We start from the raw sequence: 27371 nt of genomic DNA on the forward strand, positions 1-27371 counted from the left end.
TTTTAGCCATTTTGTCAAATTGCTTGACAACTGAATCTCTTAAGAAATTGGAAAAGGCGACAAATTTACGACAAAAGCTTTGGAATCTTCAAAAAAGTGTTTGAAATTATCAACAAAAACACCTCATACCTTAACTTACAATTACGAGTTTTATTGTTAATTTTTTGTTTGAATAGTAATAAGTGATTCACGTGATAGGAAGATGAAATGATATTTGAATTTTTTGTTAGAGAATAATAAAGAAAGTTGTTTTATAATAATTTTGAAAAGTTGTAGACTTCTTTTTTTAAAGAAATGAAAATAAGGGGGAGGTGATTTGCCAAACGATTCCAATGATTTGCCGAGAAAAAATAAAATAAAAAGAAATATTAGAAATTGTATTTTTATCCTTATAATTATTTTATATTAATGTTGATGTCTCAATCAATCTTTAGAATTTTTTTTTTTTTTAATAAAAATTTATTAAATAGTTAGTTGAAACTATCACATCAATATTATTATTGTAGATTAGTTATAATATAAAAATATAATTTTCAACATTACCCTAAAATAAAACTAAATAAAATAGGAGCCGCACAATATATATATATAAGGAGGTTCAAGATCCCACTCCACCAGGATATGAAATTTGAGTTCAAAGGATTCTTCCATGGATTGTTTTGAGTTTCAAGTCTCTGGTAGAATTTCAATAAAATTTCAATTACCAAAAAAAGGGATGATCTCCGACACCAAAATGGATTTCGATAGCCATAAAAATGCAGAAACAAAGTAGAGGGAAACTGGTACAGAAAGAAAGCGACCCAAGTGGTAGAGTTCCTTGAATGAAGCTCATTTCCAACTGGTTCTGCACCTCCAGGATGGTGGTAGCCGAATCCCTTAGCCGTTGCGCCTCCTCGTCCGTCAGATGCACATTGGTGACGCCCAAGACCCCACCCCTACCAAGCTGGGACGGCAGGCTCAAGAACACGTCCCCACCTTCAATGCCATAGAGCCCTCTTGCAAGGACCGTGACCGGGTGGATCTTCCTCTGGTCTCTAAGAAGGGATCGAGCCAGGCTGGCCACCGAGTACCCAATAGCCCACGATGTGTAGCCTTTGAGGCTTATCACTTCATAAGCACTATCAATCACTGCTTTGTGAATATTCTCTAAGGTTTCCTTTTCGTACGCTATTTGTTGCTTTTCTAGGAAGCTCAATACCGGCACGCCGCCGACGCTAATGCTTGACCACAGCGCCACCGAGCTATCACCATGCTCCCCTATTATGTAAGCCTACAATCATAATTACAATTTACAACCAAAACAGGTTAACTAAGAAACCAACAACATTGCTTAACTTCGCTCTTTTAAGGTGGTTTTTTATTCAGAAAATTTTACTTTATAGTCAAATCTTTCATCACTTCTAAAAAAGATATTTAAATTAAAAAAAAAAAAAATGTCAATTTGGAATTTTTATCTTTTAATTTTTTTCAATTTCAACTATCCATTAGAATTTTTCATTAAATTCTATCAAAATTCTCAAATACTATTTTTTTTTATTCCGTTAAATTCTGAACAACACCTAAAATCTTAACGATTTTTTTTTTCTTCTTTTTTTTTTTTTCCTAAAAAAATAAGAATATTTTGAAAATTTTGACAAAATTTAACAAAAAAACTCAAACGGATTATTGAAATTGAAAAAATTGAGAAATGAAAATCCTAAATTGACACTTTTTAAAGTTTAGGTATATTTTTTTAAAATATAAAACAATTGACTTGCAACTAAATGACATGGCAGTAAAATTAACTTTTAGATTAGCACTTAATTTTTTTTTTTTACCAAGTGCTCATCCAAAGCTTATTTTTACTGTCATATCATCTAGTTGTATGATAGTTATAAATTACTCAAATACAAAACACTGACATTACTTTCAAACTTATATATGGTCACAACAAAAAAGACAAAAGTACCCTTTGCCAACCAACCTGGTAGTCTCTAATAAATCAAGGAATATATAAGCTACTCACCCCTAATTTTAATCTTTAATCTATTACGATAAACTATTAAGAAGAGCCTAAAATTCATCATTCAATGCATGGCTGCTTTATAGGTGTCTGTTGGTCTAATCAAAGATGAAGTATAACAATTAACTAACAAACCTGTTTATAGTTTATTCTTAGATGGTAAATCTGTTTTCGTCCTTGATTTTCAAAGAAAATAAATTATTAATGATTATAGAGAAGTGTTGTTCTTTTGCATATATATATAAATATATATATATATATAAAATTTACGAATTAACCGTATGAATTCAACGATGAATTTGCACATTTTTTGAAAAGACATGGCCAAGAAAAAGAATAAAAAAAAACCAAATATTTCTTCATTTAAGATAAGTTTATTCAAACACGGCTTGAAAATACTAAACATAGCCTTTCATGTTTCAGTTTTCACACCTAATTTTTTGAAAAACGTAATCAGAATTAATGGATGAAGTGAATCCTAAGAAAGACAACAAAAGTCCTGAAATTCTGTACCTCCACAAACTCTAATCCAATGCAGCCCCATGAAACTCTCCTCTACTTCCAAAAATTAGCCTCCGTTAAATTTTTATTTATTTTATTTATTGTTTTTTTTTTCTCTCTTTTCTCTTAACAATAATAATAATAATAATAATAATAATTAACATTCAAACACAAAACACCGTTATAAACACAAAAATAGTCCTACCCTTTTAGTTTTCGCCCTTATGCACATTAAAAAACCAAAAAAAAAAAAGGGGCCTTAGACGTTTTCCATGGATTAAAAATTGAGAAAGGTTACCTGCATTTTTAAGTGTGCATTTTCAAATACACACTTTCTAACACACGTGATATTGATAATTATCATTAAATTTAGATGATTACTATTATATATTAAATTCAATGTAATTTTTACTTTTTTTTTCAAAAAATGTTTACTAGAGAATTAAAAACTTAAAAGGACACGTATCATCTCTCTTAAAAAAACAAAAATAAATGCTATGCAAAATATAAGGACCAACCAAGCTACAAAGTAACTCTATACACCTGATTAGTTGTACCACGATTAATTCAAAAGTTCAGGGTTGTACCACACATGATTAAATATCATTTAAAATATTTTTCAAAAAAAAAAATCATTTAAAATAAGCGATCGAATAAAAAGTAAGCACATGAGCTTGTTGAAGAAAATATCTACTTCAACAAAAGGGTGCTGCTACTGACATGGACGTCTTGAGCGTTTGCGTCGAGATGATCGGCGATGAGGAACCGAAATCTGGATGAGTCGAGATTGGTACCCGACCCGATAACCCGATTCGAGGGGAACCCAGATAGCTTCCAGGCCACGTAAGTAAGCACATCCACGGGATTGGAAACGATCATCATAATGGAGTCCGGGGAGTAGCGGGCAAGAGGGGGTATGATCCCCTTGAACAGCGCCACATTCCTCTGCAGCAGGTTCAGCTTAGACTCGTCCGGGATCTGGCGGGCCTCGGCGGTGACGATGCAGAGATCGGATCCAACGGTGACAGCGTAGTCGACGGAGGCGTGGATTTTGGTGCGGGGGAGGAAGGCAGCGGCGTGCTGGAGGTCTAGCATCTCGCCGCGGAGCTTGTCGGGCTTGGCGTCGACGAGAACGAGCTCGTCGGCGAGGTCTTGGGTGAGGATGGTTTGGGCAATGGCCATGCCCACGTTGCCAGCCCCAATGACGGAGATCTTGGTGTGGCGCTTGGTCGGAGACGGAGGGACGGCGCTCTTGATGGGCTTGAAGAAGGCCTCACTTAGGTCGAGGCCTCCCGGGCCAAGAGACGAGCCTGAAGAAGTCTTATACATTGTCAAAACTGAGAGCTTTTTGTGCGTGGGTTTTTTGGCACAGAGCGTTGGAGTGTGGGAGATATTTGTAGTCGGAGTGTCTTGGAGAGAACGAAAAGCTGTGGTCCTGTGCGTACGGAACAGAGACGTTGAGTGGGGAGAACGTTTTTGAATTTCAGCGGTTAACGTTCTGGAAGAACTGCCCTAGATTTCCTACTCGTGCTGTAGACTTTCAACGGTCCACGTTCTGGAAGTAACTGCCCTAGGTTTCCTCCTCCATAAAGAGCTGGAGTCTTTCCTTTCAGCAGTAATGTTGCGTATTATTCCTTTCTCTTCATTTTATCCCCTCAAAATTAATGTGACTCTTGAAATTATCATTGGATCAAAATTCATGATGATTTCAAGATCCACATCAATTTTGGGAGGATAAAAAGAGGACAAGAAAATGATATGTAACATTACTCTTTCTTTTAGTTTCCTCAAGTTCAGGGGAAATGATACTTGGGGGACGTTTTACAGTTTCCCAGCCGACTTTTTTAATTAAAAAAAAAAATTAATCAAAAGCAACTTTTGATGTGACATCAAAACTTACTTTTGATTAAATAAATCTCATTTAAATGAAAAGGGCCAGGCAGGGGCCGGCTGGTTTGCCCCTGCCTATCATTGCTCCAAGTTCAGACTCTCTAGAAGCCTTCTTCATTATTTGGAAAAATTTTTTCTTGAACCAATCATTCCTCATTAATGATGGGCCTCATGGTAGGCCGAATCTTAAAGATCCCTTACAAGTTCCAAATAGGCCAATCACAAATTCAAGGGCGAAGAAGATCAAGGAAGCAATGCAAGGATTGGTGCAATCCACTTGGGCCGAGTTTGCAAATTTATCGAGTAAGACCCCAACATTCAAGATGGGCTTGAAAGAAGAAGAACCAACTTTAATTCATGTTATACAAGCGACAGATGGGGGCGACATAGCCTAGAGGTTTCTTGCAAACTCTTTATTTCACTAAGTATAGGCATGTGAGCCTATTTTTTATGTTTCTATGGTTGTAGGCCTTTAGGCCTATTTGTTTCATTAAGTGGACTTCTTTTATTAGCTATAGAAGTGTAGTTTAAGATATTTTAGGCTTGAAGATGTTCAGCCCAGCCCATGTCTTTTAATTGATGTAGACCTTAGTAGGGTTAAGGTTTCATGTAGAGGTTTTAAAAAAGACTTGTAGCCGCATATGCTAGACAAGTTGATTGTGAATGAAGTTTTGTTCTTCATAGAAAACTTTTTAGTTTTCTCTACTTGTTCTTAATTGAACTAAGAACTTATCAAAGGCAAACCCTTTGTGGCGTTCTTACCAAATCTAGGTTCTTGAAACAAGATTTCAACGGGTCTAGATCTTCTTGACTTGATTTTTGGCTTTCTTGGGTAGGTTTCAATTTGATTGTGGGTTCAAGGGAGTTCAATCCCACGGGTTCACATCATTTGGTATCAGAGCTCAGTTCCAAATCAGGTCTAATTTATCCTTTTCAATTCTTCCATTAGTTTTTATTTTTTTCTTTCTCTTTTTCTTGTATTAGGCGTGTTCTAAGGTTCTCTAGTCTCATCTGCGATTCCTTCTTCATTCTTGTTAATTTCGTGTGTTTGAATTCGAAGCTATGATTTTTACAATTGATTATTCGTGTACTTGATTCAAGAATTCAAATTTGCAAATTCTTTAATTGAGTATACAAATCTTTGCTTAAATTTTTCAGATTTGAATCATTTTTTTTAATTTTCAAATTTGACTCTTTGCTTCAATTTCAAGATTTGAATCTGTGCCTTTAATTTCAAGATTTGAATATGTGCCTTTAATTTTCAGATTTGAATCTTTGCCTTAATTTTTTAGATTTGAATCTTTGCCTTTAATTTTCCAGATTTGAATCTTTGCCTTAATTTCCAGATTTGAGTCTTTGCTTTAATTTTCCAGATTTGAATATTTGCTTCGATTTTCCATATTTGAATCATTGCTTTAACTTCCATATCTGTAATTTTTCAAATTTTAAGTTCATTTCTTTTTTCATTAGTGTTTATCCTTTGTCTACTTCCGTTCTTGTTATATAGTTATCATATTCAAAAGTTGCTGCATAGTTATATATATATATATATATATATATATATATATATATATATATATATATAAATAAATAAATAAATAAATAAAGAGAGAAAAAAAAAAACAAAAAAACCAAAAAAATAAAATAAAAAAAATAAATAAAGAAGAAGAAAAAGAAGAAAGAAATTTCGAAAAATAGCTATTTAATATACTTTGCACTCTGAAAATTGAAGTGATTTGGTGTTGATTGATCTTTATCTTCAAAGGGATCAAGTGTATCATCTTTAGTATCTTGTGTCCTAATTGTTCTTTCATCGTACAAATTCTTTTAGATCCGTGTCATTTTATTCCTTTCTTGTTTCTGGAATCTGTTGCTGGTTGGAATAATACGAGGTATGTTTTGATTTAGTTCACCTAGTTCTTAAAGAACTTGAAAGGGAAAACAAGTGAGGTGAAAGACTAAAAGAGTGGAAACACGAGTGGAGTGACAATATTTGAGTGTAAACACGTAAGGGAGTGTGTGAGGTTTTTACCACTAACATTTTTTTTGTTTTGTTGTGCATTGAAAATGTCTCATAAGAGTGACTCAACACCTAAGGAGGAGGTGGATAATTCATTCTTTGTATTGCGGGCCATGCAAAAACAGTTTGAACGGTTGAATTAAGTGTTGGATGAGGTGAATAATAGGATGGATCAGCAAGAGGTAGTCATTAGAAATCTGCAAGGTGGGCGAGATAGGAGGAGACGTGCGCCTAGCATTGAAAATGAGTTTGAAAACAAAGGAGATGATGATGATGATGAAGACATAGCATCTGAAGTTGGAATGGGCGGAGTTGACAGACCTAGAGGAGGTAGGCGTGGAAGAGGACATGGGAGAAATCCAAGGGGTAGAGATGAGGTAGATAGGAACTTTGGGAGCATCAAAATGAAAATACCATATTTCCAAGGTAGGACTGACCCTAAAGCCTATTTAGAGTGGGAGAAGAAAATAGAGTCGATTTTTTATTGTCACAATTATTTAGAAGAGAAAAAGGTGAAGTTGGTAGTAATTGAGTTCACTGATTATGCAATTATTTGGTGGGATCAATTAATGACCAACAAGAGGAGGAATCATGAGAGACCTATAGAAACATGGGGTGAGTTGAAAGCTTTCATGAGGCGAAGATTTGTACCTAGCCACTACTATAGAGACCTCTACCAAAAATTACAAAACCTTACACAAGGGTCGAGGAGTGTAGAAGATTACCATAAGGAGATGGAGGTGGCTATGATTCGGGCCAATGTAGAGGAGGATCGGGAGGCCACAATGGCCAGATTTTTAAGTGGTTTGAATAGGGACATAGCCAATGTAGTTGAGTTGCAACATTATGTGAAGGTAGAAGATATGGTGTACATGGCTATGAAGGTGGAGAGGCAATTAAAGAGAAAGGGGGCAGCAAGGTATACTTTAGTTTCTAGCACTCCTTAGAAACTAAAGTGGGATAGAAATGATCAAGCTGTAGTAAAGGGGAAGGCCGAACCACCTAAGGGAAAAGATGAGGGAACTAGCAAGAACAAACCCAAGGTTGATTGCCAACCTTCAAGGAATAGAGATATTAAATGTTTTAAGTGTTTGGGTTCAGGGCACATTGCGTCTCAATGTCCAAACAAGCGAGTGATGGTTATGCGAGACAATGGGGATGTGATGACTGATAGTGAAGATGATAGTGATGAGATGCCCGAGTTGGCTAATGCTAGTGATGATGATGGAGTGGAATACCCCGTAGAAGGTGAGTCTTTTGTTGCCAGGCGTGCTCTCAATACGCAAATTAAGATAGATGATACGGAGCAATATAGAGAGAACATATTTCATACCAGATGTTATGTAAACAACAAGGTGTGTAGTATGATTATAGACGGGGGAAGTTGCACCAATGTAGCTAGTACCACCCTAGTTTAAAAGTTGAGCTTACCTTTATTGAAGCATCCTAGACCTTATAAGTTGCAATGGTTGAATGAATGTGGGGAGGTCAAGGTCAATAAGCAAGTTTTGGTGGCTTTTACCATTGGGAGGTATAGTGATGAGGTGCTTTGTGATGTAGTTCCTATGCATGCTGGCCATATTTTGTTGGGGAGGCCATGGCAATATGATAGGAGGGTGATTCATGACGGGTTTACAAACAGGTACAACTTTGTGAAGGATGGAAAAACATTCAAGCTTGCTCCTTTGACCCCAAAACAGGTTTATGAAAACCAACTGAAGCTGAAAAGTGAGATTGAGCAAAAAAGAAAGAGTGAAAAAGAAAATAGAGAGGTGCTTGAGAATAAAGAAAAGAGAGTGGAGCCACGAGAGAAAAAAGAAAGAGAACTTGCAGAGAGAAAAGGGTAGGCAAAGATGAGTTTTTATGCAAAGGAGAGTGAGGTTAAGATGGCCTTCTTAGCAGATCAGCTTATGATTTTTCTTGTTTACAAAGAATCTTATCTTAATCTTGACGAAACTAACCAATCTCTTCCTAGTTTGGCTCTTTCTTTGTTGTAGGAGTTCGAGGATGTATTTCTGGAGGAGATGCCGAGTGGGTTGCCACCCATTAGAGGCATTGAGCACCAAATTGATTTCATACCCGGAGCAGTTATTCCAAACCGACCAGCCTATAGGAGTAATTCGGAGGAGACCAAGGAGCTTCAAAGGTAAGTTGAAGATTTGTTGAGCAAGGGGTACGTGAGAGAGAGCATGAGCCCATGTGCAGTACCAGTGCTACTAGTGCCAAAGAAGGATCGGACTTGGGGGATGTGCGTTGATTGCAGAGCGGTCAACAATATTATAGTAAAGTACCGTCATCCCATTCCTAGATTAGATGATATGCTTGATGAGTTGCATGGCTCGTGTATTTTTAGTAAAATAGATCTTAAAAGTGGATATCATCAAATTAGAATGAAAGAGGGAGATGAATGGAAAACTGCTTTTAAGACTAAACATGGACTTTATGAATGGTTGGTTATGCCATTTGGACTTACAAATGCGCCTAGTACTTTCATGAGATTAATGAACCATGTATTACGTGCATTCATAGGCAAATTTGTAGTCGTGTACTTTGATGATATCTTAGTGTACAACACGAACTTAGATGAACATATTGAGCATTTAAGATGTGTGTTAGATGTGTTGAGATGTGAAAAGTTGTATGCTAATTTTAAGAAATGTACCTTTTGCATGGAAAAAGTTGTTTTTCTTGGTTATGTTGTTAGTAGAAAAGGTATTGAGATACATGAAGAAAAAGTAAAGGCTATCAAGGAGTGGCCAACGCCTAAAAGCATCACTGAGGTAAGAAGCTTTCATGGTTTAGCTAGCTTCTGTAGGCGTCTTGTTACAGATTTTAGCACCATTGCTGCACCACTCACTGAAATAATTAAAAAGAATGTTGGATTTCATTTGGGGAGTGATTAAGCAAATGCACTTACTACTATCAAAGAAAGGTTATGTTCTACACGTGTTAGCATTACATGACTTTAACAAAACTTTTGAGATTGAATGTGATGCCTCAGGAATAGGAATTGGAGCCGTTTTAATGCAGGATAGGCGACCCATAGCCTTCTTCAGTGAGAAGCTAAGTGGGGTGGCCTTGAATTACCCCACTTATGACAAAGAACTTTATGCTCTTGTTCGCGCTCTAGAGACGTAGCAGCACTACCTTTTGCCTAAGGAATTTGTGATCCACACCGATCATGAATCATTAAAGCATCTCAAGAGTCAAGGTAAATTAAATAAGCGACATGCTAGATGGATTGAATACATTGATACCTTTCCCTATGTCATCCGTTACAAGCAAGGTAAGGAGAACATTGTTGCTGATGCTTTATCACGAAGGAAGGCCGAATTGGTGAAGTCAATTCATGAGAGGGTACGACTTCAAATTGCACAGAAGAATGAAAAGTTTGCTTCCCAAGCCAATAATGGGCGAAGGCGTGTCATCTTTGAACCAGGCGTTTGGGTTTGGGTTCACATGCGCAAAGAACGATTCCCAACCCATAGAAGGACTAAATTGCATCCTCGAGGTGATGGACCTTTCCAAATCCTTGAGAAAATTAATGATAATGCTTATAAAGTGGATCTTCCCGGTGAGTATAATGTCTCTGCTACTTTCAATGTTTCTGATCTTTCTCCCTATGATGCAGGTGACGATTCGAGGTCGAATCCTTTTGAGGAGAGGGGGAATGATGGGCCCCATGGTAGGCCGAATCTTAACGATCCCTTTCAAGTTCCAGATGGGCCAATCACAAAGTCAAGGGCGAAGAAGATCAAGGAAGCAATGCAAGGATTGGTGCAATCCACTTGGGCCGAGTTTGCAAATTTATCGAGCAAGACCCCAACATTCATGATGGGCTTGAAAGAAGAAAAACCAACTTTATTTCATGTGATACAAGCGACAGATGGGGGCAGCATAGCCTAGTGGTTTCTTGCAAACTCTTTATTTCACTAAGTATAGGCATGTAGGCCTATTTTTTATGTTTCTATGATTGTAGGCCTTTAGGCCTATTTGTTTCATTAAGTGGACTTCTTTTATTAGCTATAGAAGTGTAGTTTAGGATATTTCGGGCTTGAAGATGTTCAACCTATGTCTTTTAATTGATGTAGGCCTTAGTAGGGTTAGGGTTTCATGGAGAGGTTTTAAAAAATACTTGTAGCCGCATATGCTAGAAAAGTTGATTGTGAATGAAGTTTTGTTCTTCATAGAAAACTTTTCAGTTTTCTCTACTTGTTCTTGATTGAACTTAGAAACAAAGGCAAACCCTTTGTGGCGTTCTCACCAAATCTAGGTTCTTGAAACAAGATTTCAACGGGTCTAGATCTTCTTGACTTGATTTTGGCTTTCTTGGGTAGGTTTCAATTTTATTGTGGGTTCAAGGGAGTTCAATCCCACGGGTTCACATCAATTAATCTTTCAAAATTTTTGTCCAGCATTGCTACAGCTTTTTCTTCATCCTCAAAGTTGTCTTCACATAAACTTCGACTTTCTTCTTGGAAGCTTTAAGGGCAATGGTCTTCACCTTTTTGACCGGAGGCAGGGACAGTTCATAACTTTGAAGAGATCCCACCAACTCTTCAATCTTCATCTCTTCCAAGTCTTTACTTTCTTCAATTGTAGTCACCTTGATTCTGAAACACTCAGGTAAAGATCTTAAAATTTTACGAATGAGTTTTACATCCGAGGCGGTTTTCCCAAGACTCACCATTGAGTTTCTTAGGTCGCTTATTTTAGAGTAAAACCATACGAATATCTCATCTTCCAACATCTTAATTTCTTCAAATCTAGAAATCAACATTTGAAGTTTGGCAGATTTAACAAGTTTGGTGCCTTCATATGTTGTTTCTAAGATTTGCCATGCTTCTTTAGCAAATTCACTATTTGAGATTTTAGCGAATTCAGACGGTGAAAGCAATTGATATAGAGCATGGAGGGCTTTATCATTGAATAATCGTGCATTTTTATCAATGACTGATTCGGGAGTTGCATCCACTGGCTTAGTCCAACCCGTTTCAACAATTTTCCAACAGTCAATGGATTTTAAAAAGAATCCCATACGAGCTTTCCAATAGCCATAGTTCGTACCATCAAAGGTAGGAACATCATTAAGATTTTGAGACATTTGAATTAAAACTAGAAGTCAATAAGAAAGGTAACACTTAAGAATTGAATTTAAACAGAGTGTACCAAGCTTTGATAACAATTGAAAATTAATATGACTTCCTAATTTACCAAGTATATGTAATAGTGTGCAACAAAATATCACAATGCGAAAATTAAAGAGACAGATATTTTGTTGACGAAGTGAAAACTCAATTAAGAGAAAAATCACTTTGGGGTAGCCAAACACAGAATATCCACTATTCAGAAGACAAAGCTATAACATAAACAGTAACACTCACATACCCAATACAACGATTGTAGCTAGCACTCTGACGTGTAACCCAACACGAACGCCTCCCAACTAAGTCACCTACTTGAAGGGGACTTCAATGGAATCATTTACCTTAGGGCCAACCCCTAAGATAAATTTCAATTCAGCACAATAATAACACTTGGCAACGGCTTGAGAGTGAGCAGATCTGCACAATAACTTCTAAAATAAACTCTTTAAGCACTACCGAATTCACTACCGAATTCTTACAAATTACATGCCTAGGGGTCTCTATTTATAGGCCACAGAAACCTAAATCTCGTCTGATGCGATTTTGCTAGGCGGCGTCCGGACGATAGTTGAGGGCATCCGGACGAACAACTATTCGCTTGAAATTCTTTCCTGAATAGAGCAGTGTCAGGATGGTGTTGCCCTAGCGTCCGGACGGTTGTACTTCAGCTGCAGGCAATTTCCATATTAAGGCTTCAGCGTCCGGACCATGGAGTCTATCGTCCGGACGGTTAAACTTTTACGGCAAACTATTTCTATATTAAGGCTTGTGCGTTAGGACCATGAAGAATGACGTCCGGACAGTTGGACTTTGTATGCACGTCTTGCCTTATCAAGGATAGTGTCTGAACGAGAACACACATCGTTCGGACGGTTGCAACTTTCTTCCCATATCAATGTTTTTGAATGAAGTCTTTTACCTTGTTTCACTAAAAGGCGTCTGGCTGTGTTGCTGAGACGTCCGGACGGATGCAACCTAGAGTTATTCGAAGCTTCTCGACATAGAGGAAGGTCCAGACTAAAAGTGGACGAAAAGTTCTCGTCGTCAAGACTAATGATGCTTTGACAGTTGAGGGTCTGAACGGAATATCACGTCGTTCGGACGGATGCAAGGGATCCGATTTCTCTGACTTGGAATCTGTGCAGAATCTTCTAGAAGTATGACTCTGAATAAGAAGACTCTGAAAATAACTGAATCCCTGTTTAAAAGCATCATTACATAGAAGTGATTTTATCTAACAGAATGCAGCCAATCACAAACTAACAAACTCCCCATTTGGCCATTTTGGGACAAAAATTACTCGATCGGTTAAAAATACAATCCCTGTCCAAATAAAAAAATACTCCCCCCTTTTTGTCACAAAAAAACAATAGGTAAAACAGAGTATTAAGAAAAACCACAAAATAATTACTCCCTCTAAATATCTTAGCAGGACAAGGGTAAATAGAGTAAAAATTAACCAAGAGTTATAAAGTTTTACAGATTATCCAAAATGTCTCAAAATAAAAACCAAGCACCAAGGAAAAACTCAAATAGCCTCAACCATAGGCGCATCATCCTTGTCATCACTACTACTACTAGACGGATGATGGTGCTTGAGACATTCCTAAATGTCTAGTTGGCCCTGCTCCACACGGAGGTTAATAGAGTGAACCTCCTGCTGCATCGATGACATCGCTTGCTGTATAGAAGAAACAGTCGGCTGCATATAGAGCTCATGCCCCCTTGTAGAGATGTCAAAGCCTCCAAAATTTGAGCATAACCGGCATCCTGCTATGGAGGTGGCAGAGCAGTTTGAGATGAAGAAGCAATGTCCGGCATCTCAACATGAATAGGAGCCGGCTGAGGGTCTTCATTCTAATCGTCATGCCTCAGCTGTGCATTGGACTTCATTAGGGTCTGTTTACTGAGGGGATCCTGAATCTTCATCTTCGACTCTCCAGCCACATCAATGCCTGACTGCAAAATGATTTGACTAAGCAAGTAGCCAAAAGGGAGACCGGTATTATTCTCATCCTGGGCCTCTATCATAACACCATAATATGCTTGCATAGGCAAAAAGGCAAGCGCAGATAGATGGCATATACAAACTGTTTCCTTTTTAGAATCAGATTAATACGCCTAACAATAGGCCAAAGATTGTGCTGGACGATCTTCGCAAGCATGCGGTGTGAGGGAGACAAAGCACCAATCTTGATAGTAGAGGCTCGTTCCTCGCCCTGCGGGACGGCATGAAAGAACTCACTGAGCTCATCCAAAGACGGAGCCAAAACAACATCATTGAATGGACTAGCTGAAATCTAAAGCACTAGCACCCCGATGATCTAGTTGATGACCTGAGGATCAACCATGATAACATGCCCTGCAATGCAGGACTATAGAACAATGCCATTGTCATCATTCTGCACTACCTCGAGATGGGCATAGAACTGTCTGACCAGCCTGGTGAGCACAATGCAGGCGCAGTTGTGGAGGTATCCCCAGTGATAGGTCTGAATGATCTCATGGATACTATCTAGTGGAGCAACCATAATATCTGCACGAACAACATTCCTCTCAGGAATGACAGGCTTGTTCATAATCTTGGCTCTGAAGGCTGCCACATCCTCCTCAATCCTCTGTTAGACTTTGCGCTGTGGACTGTCAGCAGACATGATTCTGCAAAAATAACCAACAAGGTATGGCGAAAATATTCTCAAAAATATTAGGTTTTTGTTAGTTCAAAAAAAATTCAACATTATAACGGCAATAAAATGGACTTTTCCAAAAATTACAACCAGTAAATAACCCAATACAGTCCAAAAGAATGCCAAAACAGATAATCCCAATATAGGAGATATCAAAAATATGCAATTTTAATCTCAAACAAATTCCCAAAAGATTCAATATTCTAACAGTTAATAAAACACTGAAAAGAATAAAAAGAACTAGAAAAATACCTGGAATGAAGAGAAAAATGCATAAAAGGACAAAAAACACTAAGAAATCGTGAGAGATCCTTGAGAAAATCGTACCCAAAAGAGACAAAAAGAGAGAAGAAAAGCCAAAGAGGTGTTGCAGCTAGGGGAGAAAGCGATTTTTAATCCTGTGGGGTCCCTGTCCGGACATATCACTAACCCGTCCGGACTCACATTGCCACATAAGCATGCAACAAGGCCGCACGCATCCGGACGTGTTACCTGACCGTCCAGCCGTCTAAGCCGCACCCGTCCTAACGTAAGGAGAGACCGTCTGATGCTTCACATTGAAAAACAGAAATTGAAGGAAAATTTGCAGAAAAAATATTTTTCCTAGTATCAACTCCAGAACACGCATATATAATCAACTGATAAAGCAGTTAGATAGCATCTCAAAAATATGCAGAGATATGAAAGAGAGTTCAAAGTTCAATCAGCACAAAAATTCCCTGTAGATAGAAATTTTACATAGATTACTCAACTCATACAATGCGTGTGTGTGTAAAGACTTTTTCAATAAGGTATGAAGTTCATTGATATAACTTAAAGCAACCGGATTTTCTAAACAAGAGAGAAAATCAATGAAAGATCAGTCAAAAGTCAAACCTTATTATTTACTAGGGTCTAGCCACCCTCATCTAATACACTCCCCTAAGATGCAGCACATAATTGTTTTACTTATACCATGAAGGACAAGATGAATTTTTACTTCCACCATAAAGGACAAGATATAAAGCTAATTCAGTACAGAAGCAGTGAATATATGCATATTACTATGAATTTAAAAGAATAACTGCTTGTTTCTTTTTGGTGGTGCAACCTAGAGAGAATGTTAAAATTTTTAAACTCTAGGTTTGTTACCCAGATAATTAACCCTAGAGGGGGGGTGAATAGGGTTGATGGCAAACTTTTCTTTTAATAAAAATTATACTGAATTAAGAATTTAGAACAATATAAAATGCAGTATAATACAAACAATATAAATATTGAAACAATAATAAACAGATAGAGAGAGAGATTCAAACTCAGCGATTTATCGTGGTTCGGTCCACCTGACCTACGTCCACTCCCCAAGCACACCACTTGAGATTTCAATCCACTAAACCAAACTCCTTGCAGGTGGAGTTAAAACCTTTACACTTCATGGGTACACTACTCTTCTTCACAAGGTGGAAAATCTCCTTCACACCTCACAAGGGTCACACCAACCCTCTTGATACAATAGATTGTGGATCGGATTTGAGATTTCTCTCACAATGACAATTCTCCTTTTTGAGAAAGATATACAATAAAGCTTTTACAACAATATCTCTCTCACTAGAACTCTTGTATGAATTGAACTTGAATGGCTCAAATGAACTTGAATATATGAAATGAAAGAATGCTTTGAGCTCTAAGCTTGTTTGTTTCTCACTTGATTGAATGATATGAAAATGAGAACCAAGGTCATGTATTTATAGGTCTAGCAAGAATATGACCGTTGGAGAGAATTTGAATTTTGCTAGCTAATTTTTCAAGTTGCAATCATATTTTCAAAGTCAGAAATTGTTGCTAGCTAACTTTTCAAATTGCAACCAGATTTTCAAAGTCAGAAATTGTTGCTAGCTAACTTTTCAAATTTGCAACCAGATTTTCAAAGTCAGAAATTGTTGCTAGCTAACTTTTCAAATTTGCAACCAGATTTTCAAAGTCAGAAATTGTTAGCTAATTTTCCAAAGATGAAATCTGATTTTCAAAGACAAGAATTGTTGTTAGCTAATTTTTCAAAGATGAAATCTGATTTTCAAAGACAAGGATTATTATTAGCTAATATTTCAAAAATGAAATCAGATTTTCAAAAACTCATGTATGCAATGTATGAAGGGTCCTAAGGTCGTTTTAGAGTAAGGAGCCTTAGAAGTTCAATCATATAGGAGCTTTACAAGAATACCCTAATAAAATACGGATTCTTCAATCTTGAGTTCTTCAGTGCTTAAGGGCTTCTTGCTTTGAATTCCAAATACCTTTGATTCTTTTTGGTCCTTTGAGAATGTGTGCTCGAATGTTTCTTGCAACTATCATACTTGAAGTAAATACATTAGAGCAACAAGATATAATTTGTTATCATCAAAATATTTGCAATAAAATCGGATTGACGCCATAGGGCTAACAAGGTTCAACTAGCATATTGGTCAATTTGACCATCTTATCAAAAAGAAATCTCTCTCATCAGAAATTCTAGAAACAAAAAGTCATAGAGAAAAAAACAAAATGTACCTTAGAAAAGTAAATATCTAGCATTTGGATGCACAGGAAAAACTTAGCAGATATTTAGGCATAAACTCTCAATCATATAAAAGCATAGTCAATTAATGCGCAATGAAATGAGATATCAGGCAAGAATACATGCAATATTTGACATGCCAAGAAAAGAAAAAATAAAATTCCTTGCATTTTCTCCCCCAATTTTTTTTTTATTATTAAAAACAATAAACACATGCTATATGGAAAAATAAAAAATAAAAAAAATCATAAGACTAGCATGTAAGGTAAGATCAAACCTGTGAAGGATCAAAATTACCAATACAGAAAAGCAGTCGCCCAACATGCTCTGTCTGTCTTCCCCAAATAGTACTTGCAAAGTTCTCACAAGAGAATTAAATAGGGGGTAAATAACAGTAGTTCCTAAATTGCAAAGCAAACAAAAGATATAACAAGTAGAATATCATGCAATGCAATCAAACCTGATGCTCTAGGATTATGAACCATATCCTAGGCATGAATATCCTCACCAACTAGGTGAGTACATTCCCCCTCAAGGGGTGAATGTCTTCCTTCTTACTGACCCATGCCTGCCTTCCTGTCGGTGGTTGTTGGCAGGTCTTCATTTGATGATCCATCCACTGTATTATGCTCTGCATCCAAATAGGTAGCCCCTTATAGTATTAATCATCCTCCACCTTTTGCAGCCTTTTGAAGTGCTTGGATTTGTTAGTCTTGGATTTGCCATTTTGCTTGGCAGAAACAAATCTCTACTAAGACCACTGATGCTAAGGAGCATGGCACCGTGGGGCACGATGCCTTGGGACTTGATACCATGGGGCTTGATATTGAGGAGCCTGATGCTTTGGAGCTTGATTCCATGGAGCCTGATGAGGAGCCTGATGCCTCGAAGCTTGATTCCATGGAGTTTGATACTGGGCCAGAGGTCTTATGCCAAAATTTGCTTGTCTTGGCACCTCTTTCTTGGCCTTTGCTCTCCGAGCCTTGAGAAGGGAGCACTGGGGTCGGACATTCTCGCTTAATCCACAGTGATGGCATATGGGCGATCTTCTAATAGTAGGGACCTTCTGAGTGACCAGTAGAGGGAATGTGGGCTTAACAAAGACAGTCCTAAAAGTAGGGGGAATGTTAGAGGGATGAGTTACATACCCAAGTCCAGTCTTGTCTGTTGACTTTTCTGGATTGATAGCATGCGAATCAGCTTCTCATCGGTGACCCTCTCCAACTGTAGCTGTGTCTCCAGTAGCTTCTCCTCTAACCCTTGTATCTTGAGCAGCAATGAGCTTTTCTCTGTCTATAAGCTATTCAAGTCATGAATGTGTTGCTTGGGAGCCTCTCTCAGCTTCTCTAACTCCACACAGAGGATTTTATAAGCCTCCTTGAGTTCTTCCCTGTCTTCATCACTATGCTCTGAGTAGTAAGAACCCTCCTCTACATTTGGAACTACAATGGCTAGAAATTTCTCTTGCTCAGGAGCTTATTCTTCTTCGGACTCATCACTGAGAGTCGCATTGTATGCCATCTTTTTTCTCTACTTGAGGTTCCCACAATCAGCCCATATATGCCCAAACCCTAAGCATTCAAAACATCTTGGGCCTTTGGGGTCTTTTTCTCAGTTTCCTTAGGTTCAGACTCTCTGGGGCCTTCTTCATTCTTTTGAAAAAAAAATTCTTGAATCGATCATTCCTCATTAATCTTTCGAAATTTTTGGCCAACCCACAGCTTTTTCTTCATCCTCAAAGCCGTCTTTAGATAAAACTTCGACTTTCTTCTTGGAAGCTTTAAAGGCAATGGTCTTCACCTTTTTGACCGGAGGCAGGGATAGTTCATAACTTTGAAGAGATCCCACTGATGTGAACCCCGTCAAGAATAACGAGACCCAACAACGAAAGGGAACCCAAGATCGTTCTATGGACAGATTCAAATGGAAGACCTCGACCCATTGTTTATGACAAACAAGAACCTCGGTATAAGGAAGACGCCACAAACGGTGGTGGAAACTCCGTTTGATAAGTCGAGATGAACACCACGGGAAATCCCGATAATTCGTTTAGTTCTTCAAAGAACCAAAGAGAATTAACCTCACAAGTTTTATGAATAATCAATGTCTGCGTTTTCCATTGCTTATGAAGAAAAATTAACCTATTTAAAGGGCTGAACATTACAAGGAAAAAACCCTAACATAGAAAACCTAATTAAAGCCGAAAATGGCTAAGGAAAGAAATCCTTACCTTCCTAAAACACACAGGACATATAAGGCAATAAAGGCTAGACACCCACCCTCCTAATCAAAGCTAAAATAAATCCCTACTTGCCTAAAAAAAAAAAAGACGCTAAAATAGGAAAGAAGAGCTGGATGCCTAGAGTCATATAGAAGGAAACAAAAGACAACATAAAAGGAAAGAAAGTGGCGCCTAGAATAGCCATGCAATCCGATCCTTCTAGAATAGACCCAAAATATTTCTTGCCAATTCTTAGCCTTGACCGGATCCTTCTAGAACTTGAATCAAGGTGACAATTCTTTGTTGCCCACGTGGATCATGCTCATTGGGCCTCTACGAATTTGCTTGAGCCCATAACTCTTGAATGAGTCCGTTGAGTACATCCTTGAACTTCTTTGCCCGTGCTCTTGTAACCGGGCCAATTGGTACTTGAACGAGATCCTTCGAAGCGGTGCCTTGATTTCCATCACATGGCTGCATTGGGTTATTGGGCAGTCCACCACCAACGAAAACCACCAAAGAATGGCCTCCAACCTCCGGATTTTAGTCCCGGCCACCGATTATGGAGGATCGGGTCCCCACGGGTTCAGCAGGTTACACACACGGGTCACGGGTTTTTACTCCCGGGTCTGGCGGTTGCAGGTCACGAGCTCGCCGGAAATCAGCTTATGGCCACCGGACATGGAGGATCGGACCTCTGGAAGGATCGGGTTCGGCTCACGGTCCACAAATCGCCTGGTTTCTCTTTCTCGGGTTTGGCGGGTTGCGGGCTCATCGACGACATCCACCGGAAGATCCGGGTTTGATCTTCCCGATTTCTCTCCTCTCCGATCAGCCCTCTCTCTCCGATCTCTAATCTCTCTATCTCCCCGAATCTCTCTCTCAACATCTCTCTCTCTCGTTCTCACTCTCGGGTCCGTGGGTGAGAATAATAGAAAAGAAGGAAGAAGAATAAAACAAAGAAAAAGAAATAATAAAAGGAGACAACTTGTTGTGCAAGTTGAATTTTTTTTTTTTTTACTTATTGATTAAGTTAACTTAACTTATAAGATAATAATTTAATTTTTAATTTTTTTTTATTATTAATAAATTGTGTCTAATAAAATTTAGGGCATTTCAAGTACAGTTTTCGGTTATAAAGGAGTGTTAGAGTCATTGATCAGATCGAATCTCGTGATTATTAGGATTCAAATGTTGTTGGTGTTGGTTATCATTATCCCTAGATATCCGAATTCTGATGAGGCTTTGATATAAAACATTTTCTTGGGATGTCAACAATTTCTGGATTCTCGGTAGGGATTTAGAGAGAGAGAGAGAGAGAGAGAGAGAGACTTCATTCTCCTTACCCAATCTATTCTTTATGAGCCATTATGCCCCTGTTCAGACTTTTTCTCTCTTACATTTTGTGGAATATCTCACCTTCTGACAAGTTCTATGATAACTACTATGAAGTTTTGTCAAAGCATTAAGCATGACTTTTTTTTTTTCCTGCCAAATACGATGATAAATTGGTGGAACTGTATCAACGCCCATAGAATAAGAAAGCCAGCGCCGCGGTTTGGCAATTCCTTCCCTTTATATTTGAGCTTAATTTTTTTTTTTAATGATAATAAAAAGTGATTGATAAGATATGAAATATAAATAATTTCTATGAAAAAATGAAAATAATTTGTATTCTAGTGATTTGAAAAATAAAATAAAAATAAAAATGTTTTGAATTTGATATTTTTTTTAAAAAAATAAAAATAAAAAAAAAGAAGAGGAGAGAGAATTGTCAAACCGGATATATTCTTTGTTCAATGACTCTAGAACTGGTATTATGTGATTTACCGCTTCCTTCTAGGACAAGGTTGAGTAATTGATGTTTCCCTTTGTTGACAATCAACGCCATGGTACAACTGTAGTAATTTTTTATTTTTACCGAGTGCTACCATATATTGATAGGAGCCCGAAGGCGAGTACAGTGAATAGAGGTATAAAGACACCCTACACACTAAGCTAGATTCAAGGATTCTAACTTGGGATTGCCTACAAATAAACAAATATTACATGAACAAACTTTTGAACTTCTCTTTGACACTAAGGCTCTTCCATCAAATAAAAGAGGATTAATCTAGCTAAATATAAGTCATTTCATAGTCCAGTAATATCAGCATAATTAATAGACAGACTTTTGAATACCACACTAGAAAAGCAAAATTAGAAAAACACCCAAACAGCAGCCAAACAGGATCGTCGTCAGGAACAGACCATCACCGGCGACGGCGCGTGTAGAACACGTGCCGTCACTGCGGACCTCCCTCTACACCAGACAATCGCTGAAATCAACGATCTCCACCAACCAAGGCCTTGAGGACAGGCCGTGGCCCTCACGCGTGGGTCCAAGGAGTGATCTCCTTGGTACGTGATGGCCACGCGCCGAGTAGGACAAACCGATGTGGCCGTGGCTGGGGGCTACGCGACCGAAAGACGCCGGCGACCACCGAGAAGAGTCACGTGTCTTGTAGAACCCAGTCGAAGAGAACAGATCTGGCTCCAAAGAAACAACCAAGGAAAGCACTGCCAAAAGCTTCGCCGGAGACACACCAGAGAACGCCGCTCCCGATCACAACCACCATGTGAAGTCATCTGCCAGGATCTAATAGAAAAAGCAAAGAAAAAGAGAAAAGGAAAAGCAACAAACATAAACCACCATAGCCCTGAGAGGGCTAGGAAAAAATTAACCACCATCGGTAGAAGATCTACCGAGGGGAACAAATCTCCACAGCCTTAATGGTTGGGAGAGATCTAACCTCCACTGGTTCACACCAGGGAGGAACAAAAACACTCCATAGCCCAAAAAGGCTAGGAGGTAACCACCACCGGGAGGAGGGAAACATGAAAACCTCCCTGTCCCGGCGAAAATATTCAAAAAAAAGCCGACTCTCTCTGAAGGGGGAGGTACAACTGCAATAATACTTGTGCATATGTTTAAAATTTTCAAATGTGCATTTTTTGTTGTTGTTGTTGTTGGTAAGAATGTGCATTTTTTTTTTTTTTTTGAAGTATTTTATATATACTGTTATGTAGGTGGCAGATCCATACATATTTTTATGAATTTTAATGAGATGATCTTAACATTAGGGTTTTCCCAAATATTATTAAATTAAGCAATGGAAGATTCGTTAGAGACTTTCAACTTGTTTAAAATTAAGTTAAAAAACTTAAAAAGTACTTTTAGTACCTAAAAAATTATGGAAAGCAAATGAATATATTTGATAAAAAAAAAAAAAACTCAAAAAGCACTTCTTCGTTTTCGAAAAACTTTTTAAAAAAAGGTTTAAAAATGAATTGTTTTCTGAAAAGATGATTTTGAATATAAAGTTTATTTCCCGACAGAATCCTCATGATTGATGTTTGGGTTGAGGTGGGTGGATGTATTGGGCCTTGTGGGCTGGGCTGGGCTGGGTGATGTCTTTGATGCCGTGGATTTTAGTGATTGTGGAAAAATGCCGGGTTACTACTAAAGAGCAATGCTACACATCATCCTCTTGTCCTCCTTTTGTCCTCCCAAAATTGATGTGGCTCTTAAAATCACCATTGGATCAAAATCTAAAAGTGATATATCAAAAATTCAATGGCGATTTTAAGAGCCACATCAATTTTGGGAAAACAAAAGGAGGATAAGGGGATGATGTGTAGGCAAGGTGGTGAAAAGTTGTATATTTAGGTGGTAGTGAATCACTACTCTTTCCAAAATTTATGATTTATGGGTTTTCAATATAAATAAGTCTATAAGCTTATCCTACTATTTTCCTTCAAATCACCCCAAAGATCAACTGTTAGTGCTGAACTAGGGGGCCCTGTACAGACCTGAATCACAGCATTTGTAATGCACCTGATTTTCATTATGTTCTACCAAATATAGTTTTGTATCTTCCTGCATTAATATTAGCTCTCTCCTGAATGTGTCCAAGTTCTCAAATGTTCTAAATTGAACAAATGATAATAACTAGTTATTCAAGCTTGCATGAACTCAAACACAAAGCCAACCGGAAAGAGATGTGGGTCAGCTGACATTTGTCTACATCACCACCATAAATTTTTAAATTTCTAAATTTCTATTTACGGATTACCATAAATTTATATTGAATTTATATGTTTATGGATATGGGTATTTCGTTTCTTTTGCTCTTATTTCATGATTTTCTCAGTTTGTCTTTTAACTCTGTTTTTTGTGTTGAATATGATGATAGTGTTTGTCACCCCAGTCATACTTGCATCTCATGTTGCAAGATGGTGATTGACAGGTTATCTGATTCCATACTTCCATTAACCTTTTCATTCAATTTTTATTTTTTTTTTCTTTGCTTTTTACTATGTTTCTGACATGACTGAGAGTTAAATAAATTATTCTTTCGTTTTTCTTTCTATTAATGTCATGTCCTATAGTCTGTGTTTCTTGCGCCCATGAGTGCAAAATGGTGATCAACCTTTTATTTGATCTCATTTAGTTTTTCCCCCTTCTTTTTTATTTTTTCCTTAGAGTAAAAGATCTCAATGATATACAAGCAACGAGACGTGATGATCTCTAACCATCATTACTGCAGTTTTGTGATGAATTCAAACATGCACTACCATCTGATCTCTGTTGGAAAATTGCATGCTTGTATTTCTCCAATTAAGAATTTGTTAGTTTTTTTATTATGTCCTTTTATGTTAATTATCTTGTAAAGATTTCAATTCCTGCTTTGAGGATCTTTTTTTATGCAATCAATGATGCAACCTATTTATCATTTCTGAATTTTCTGTGATTATCATCTAATATATCACCATCTTTCGGCTGAGGTTGCAGTTGTAAATTCTCAATTTTAGACTTTGTTTTGTTTAATTGTGTTTCTTGGTTTCTGTGCTTGTGTTTGTTGTTGTCTTGTAACATGATAGTCATTTTTGCCCATGGTATCTAATGTCCAAACTTATTCTTTTAGCTGGTCATTTCATTTTAAGGGCATAGATAAAACCTCTTACAGGTCTTGCGACACAGTGAGCTTGATTTCTCAATGGCTCACTGTTACTAAATCCCTGTTTACATTTTTCCTTCAATATTATTAAATATTGGTTGAAACTATGCATTAATAATTTTGTTTGAAACTTCTTTGTATTGATGATTTTGATTGAATGCAACTATGGCAGACAAACTGGCGTAGGCCAAAGGGAATTGATTCTCGTGTAAGAAGGAAGTTCAAGGGATGCACATTTGATACCCAACATTGGTTATGGTTCAGACAAGAAGACCCGTCATTACCTTCCTAATGGTTTCAAGAAATTTGTTGTGCACTACGCCAAGGAGCTTGAGCTGCTGATGATGCACAACAGGTGAAGTGAAGGCAACCCTTACTATAACTTGTTCATTGTCCATGTGGCTGTATATATGCTTATGTGCCTATTGTTGTGTTTTCTTGCCTTTTCTGGACCTACTGTGCTGAGATTGCCCACAATGTGTCCACAAGGAAGAGGAAAGAGATTGTGGAGAGAGCCGCCCAGCTTGGTGCTGTTGTGACCAACAAGCTTGCCAGGTTGCGTAGCCAGGAAGAGGAATGAGATTGAAATTCATAATGTCTGTTGGATTATGTTTTGTAGTGAGCTTTTATTAGCATGTGCACATTTATGGGGTTTAAATCATGTTGAGCTCTCTTATAGTCATTGACAAGAATTTTAGGTGATATTCTTTATTCTTTTTTTTTTTTTTTGAATTTTAGAGTGAGATAATGGAAGAGCCGTATAAACTCTTCTACTTTTTCTTGAAGTTTATAGTTTTTCTAGTACAATATTCAATATTCAATATTCACCGCTTTTCTCCCGTTCCCTTCTCAAATAAATTAGTAGGGGCTTTAATGTTATGTCTTCTTTTCACCATTTTTTTTTTTTTTTGAAGTGTAAAATACTTTTCATCCAATAGTTTGTCTTTTCAAACCTCTCTACTCGTTTTGAGGGATGGTTTGGGTCACCAGTTGTTTATTGCGTAAAATGTGTTTTTCTTTTTCTTAAAGCGATAAACATGTTTGTTTATACACTTCTATTGATTCTCTTTTCTTTCGTTTTGAGGGATTGCTCCAAACAAACTGAGTTGAGAACATATTATTCATCCAAAAAGTAAAACGCAAGAGTTTTGTCCTATAATTAGTATTTTCTGCTTCCCTCCATGATGAAGTAAATAATAAGTCATTGATCTAATAAAGTGTTTTTTCTTCTCTTTTTTGGGCCAAGTATATATTAATTGTTCACATAATACAGCTTCTAATAACATCTTTTTGGTGAGAGTTGCATTCTATGTTTGGATCTGTGACATGACGGAGTATTATTTAATATCAGCTCACCTCTATCAGCATTTACGTAGAAATAAAAAGAAATTAAATTTTGATTAAAATATAAATAGAAAAATACATACTTTCAATAATTTAATTACAACGAAAGTTATGTAAAAAAGTTGACACATATAATTGAGGAAAACCATCACATGTGTCGCTGTATGACGAGTAATTCTATCCGTCTAACCTAAGTCCAACTTATGTCCAACTCTGCTGACGTGGAACCACGCCATGTCAGCCCTCATTTAAAAAATAAAAATTTGAAAACCAGGGTTAACAATACGCAGCGGTTTATTTGTTCCCAATTTTTTTTTTCCCCCCAAGCTTTCCCTCCATCTCTCCATCTCTTCCCTCAACCCCACCGACCTCGTCGACAACCAGCAACCACCGCCAACGGTATGCCCAGCACCATCTCCGGCCGTCTCCATATCCGGTTGGGCTCCGACAAGTCAACCACCGTATTGCCACGAGCAGACCCAGTCGAACCACCACCACCCCCGACGAGCCCATCAATCATAAGGTTTTCTTAGTTTTTTTTCGATATTTCCTTTTGATCTTCTTTCCAGATCCCCTTTTTTTAGTTGTTTTTGGGTGAGATTTGGGCCCTTCCCTCCAGATCCCGGTTTTTTAGTCGTTTCTTTTTTTTTTTCTTTGAAGGTTTTCCGTTTGGCTGCGGAGAAAATGCATGAAAAGTTAAAAGGAAAAAAAAAAATTCAACTTTGACTTAGTTTATATTTTCTGTTTTGTTTTCCCTGTTTTTGGAAGATATGCTTGTCGATCTCTAGTTCAGAAGTTCATTTTTACTTGTGCTTTACACCCATGTGCTTCATATCCTCCGTCGACTCCAATTTGCTTTAACCTTGTGGTTTTCCTGTCCACTCTTGCTCACTTTCACTTATTTTTTGATTGTCTGGAGCCTGTTTTAAGGTTAGTGTAGTTGCTGTTTAGCATTGATCTTTCAAGTTTTATTATTATGTTAGGCTCAGTGTTTAAACTTCCTAAGGTTTGTTGTAAATGGACTACTTATAAATATTTTTGGGATTTCAATTATGGTTAGCTTCATCTGCAGAGCATATATTGTAGTATAAGTATGGAAGGTTAAAAGTTAAAACAGTCTTTTTTAACTCCTTGGGAGGCTTGAAGCTATCACGGGAGTAATCCAAGTTTTTTTACCCAAACTAATTGTGTTTTCTTATTTGTGAATACTATGTTATATTCATCTGAAAATTTCTAATGTGTATACCAAATATACAACTGCATTTGTATCTGAGCCTAAAACCTTGGGTTCAATGTTGAATATGATCATTTGTATATAACCATGGTCTATGGAATTGGTACTAAAACCTTGGGTTCAATGTATTTTTGGTCGAATCTTTCATTCGGGTTTTTGTTCTATATGGAATTTCTCATGTTACACAGAGCTAGATGTGGATTGTAGAATTATTCTTGTAAAGCCTTGTTTGGCCAAAATTACCAAATTATGTATTGAACTGGAACTTCTGTCTTATGTTGATTCATTCAATTGTTGAGCTTTGATTTGATGGTCCAAATTGGTGATACCCTATTAATTGCCTCTACCTGTTGATTGATCTAAAAATTCCATTGCTAATTATTTGCTGATCTACAAGGTTGTTGTCTTGTATTCGAGAAACCTTGATTTATGCCAGAATCTGCAGTATATTCATTTCCTTTATTTAGGGAACACGTGGTACCAATGTTGCGTCGGGGAAGGGTTTTCTCTGTATGGTTTTCTGTGGACTATGGTTGGTGCATTTAGATGGTCAAAACACATCTCGTGAACTATATATTTCAAACTGTTGGAACACGTCTTTTTAATTGGTCAAAACACATCTTTTTGTAATATCTCGACAAAAATGTATGTTTTTATCCCAATATTTTTCTTGGTTAATGCATTAGCTGTTAAAGTATAAAATGATGTTGGGTTATTTTTATGCAAACTATTAATCATGTCTCTATTATTTGTTAATTTGAAATAATTTGTTTGTTGATTTAGATGTCGTCG

At 37.3% G+C, this 27371-nt stretch overlaps 1 protein-coding gene, 2 long non-coding RNA genes and 3 other non-coding genes across 6 annotated transcripts; 4 read left to right on the top strand and 2 right to left on the bottom strand.

Annotated features, from left to right (window-relative positions):
• Window positions 1–627: 627 nt before the first annotated feature.
• Window positions 628–3854, bottom strand: LOC133854681 (L-lactate dehydrogenase B-like). Its single transcript, XM_062290935.1, has 2 exons — window positions 3224–3854; window positions 628–1270 (listed from the first exon to the last, which is right to left on the bottom strand). The coding sequence occupies exons 1-2, from the start codon at window positions 3830–3832 to the stop codon at window positions 701–703; spliced, it is 1179 nt and encodes a 392-aa protein (XP_062146919.1). The 5' UTR covers window positions 3833–3854; the 3' UTR covers window positions 628–700.
• Window positions 3855–13769: 9915 nt separating this feature from the next.
• Window positions 13770–15876, bottom strand: LOC133854683 (uncharacterized). The gene is made up of 3 exons (XR_009896837.1): window positions 15543–15876; window positions 14575–14797; window positions 13770–14218 (listed from the first exon to the last, which is right to left on the bottom strand). It is a non-coding gene; the product is annotated as an uncharacterized LOC133854683 (long non-coding RNA).
• Window positions 15877–23222: 7346 nt separating this feature from the next.
• On the top strand, window positions 23223–23302 carry LOC133855108 (small nucleolar RNA U31b). The gene has a single exon (XR_009896946.1). It is a non-coding gene; the product is annotated as a small nucleolar RNA U31b (small nucleolar RNA).
• Window positions 23235–24683, top strand: LOC133854684 (uncharacterized). The gene is made up of 2 exons (XR_009896838.1): window positions 23235–23290; window positions 24174–24683. It is a non-coding gene; the product is annotated as an uncharacterized LOC133854684 (long non-coding RNA).
• On the top strand, window positions 23555–23631 carry LOC133856435 (small nucleolar RNA Z195/SNORD33/SNORD32 family). The gene has a single exon (XR_009898206.1). It is a non-coding gene; the product is annotated as a small nucleolar RNA Z195/SNORD33/SNORD32 family (small nucleolar RNA).
• LOC133856437 (small nucleolar RNA Z196/R39/R59 family) lies at window positions 23749–23834 on the top strand. Its single transcript, XR_009898208.1, has one exon. It is a non-coding gene; the product is annotated as a small nucleolar RNA Z196/R39/R59 family (small nucleolar RNA).
• Window positions 24684–27371: the final 2688 nt, after the last annotated feature.

Source organism: Alnus glutinosa, chromosome 13 (genome assembly GCF_958979055.1).
Source record: "Alnus glutinosa chromosome 13, dhAlnGlut1.1, whole genome shotgun sequence".
In the NCBI taxonomy this organism is placed as follows: domain Eukaryota; kingdom Viridiplantae; phylum Streptophyta; class Magnoliopsida; order Fagales; family Betulaceae; genus Alnus; species Alnus glutinosa.

What these genes read in the sequence shown, in the direction of transcription:
- LOC133854681 (XM_062290935.1), bottom strand. Translation starts at nt 3,832, where the DNA reads ATGTATAAGACTTCTTCAGGCTCGTCTCTTGGCCCGGGAGGCCTCGAC. An exon ending in CAAACGCTCAAGACGTCCAT is followed by an intron (nt 1,271 to 3,223) that starts GTCAGTAGCAGC and finishes TTATGATTGTAG; the next exon opens with GCTTACATAATAGGGGAGCA.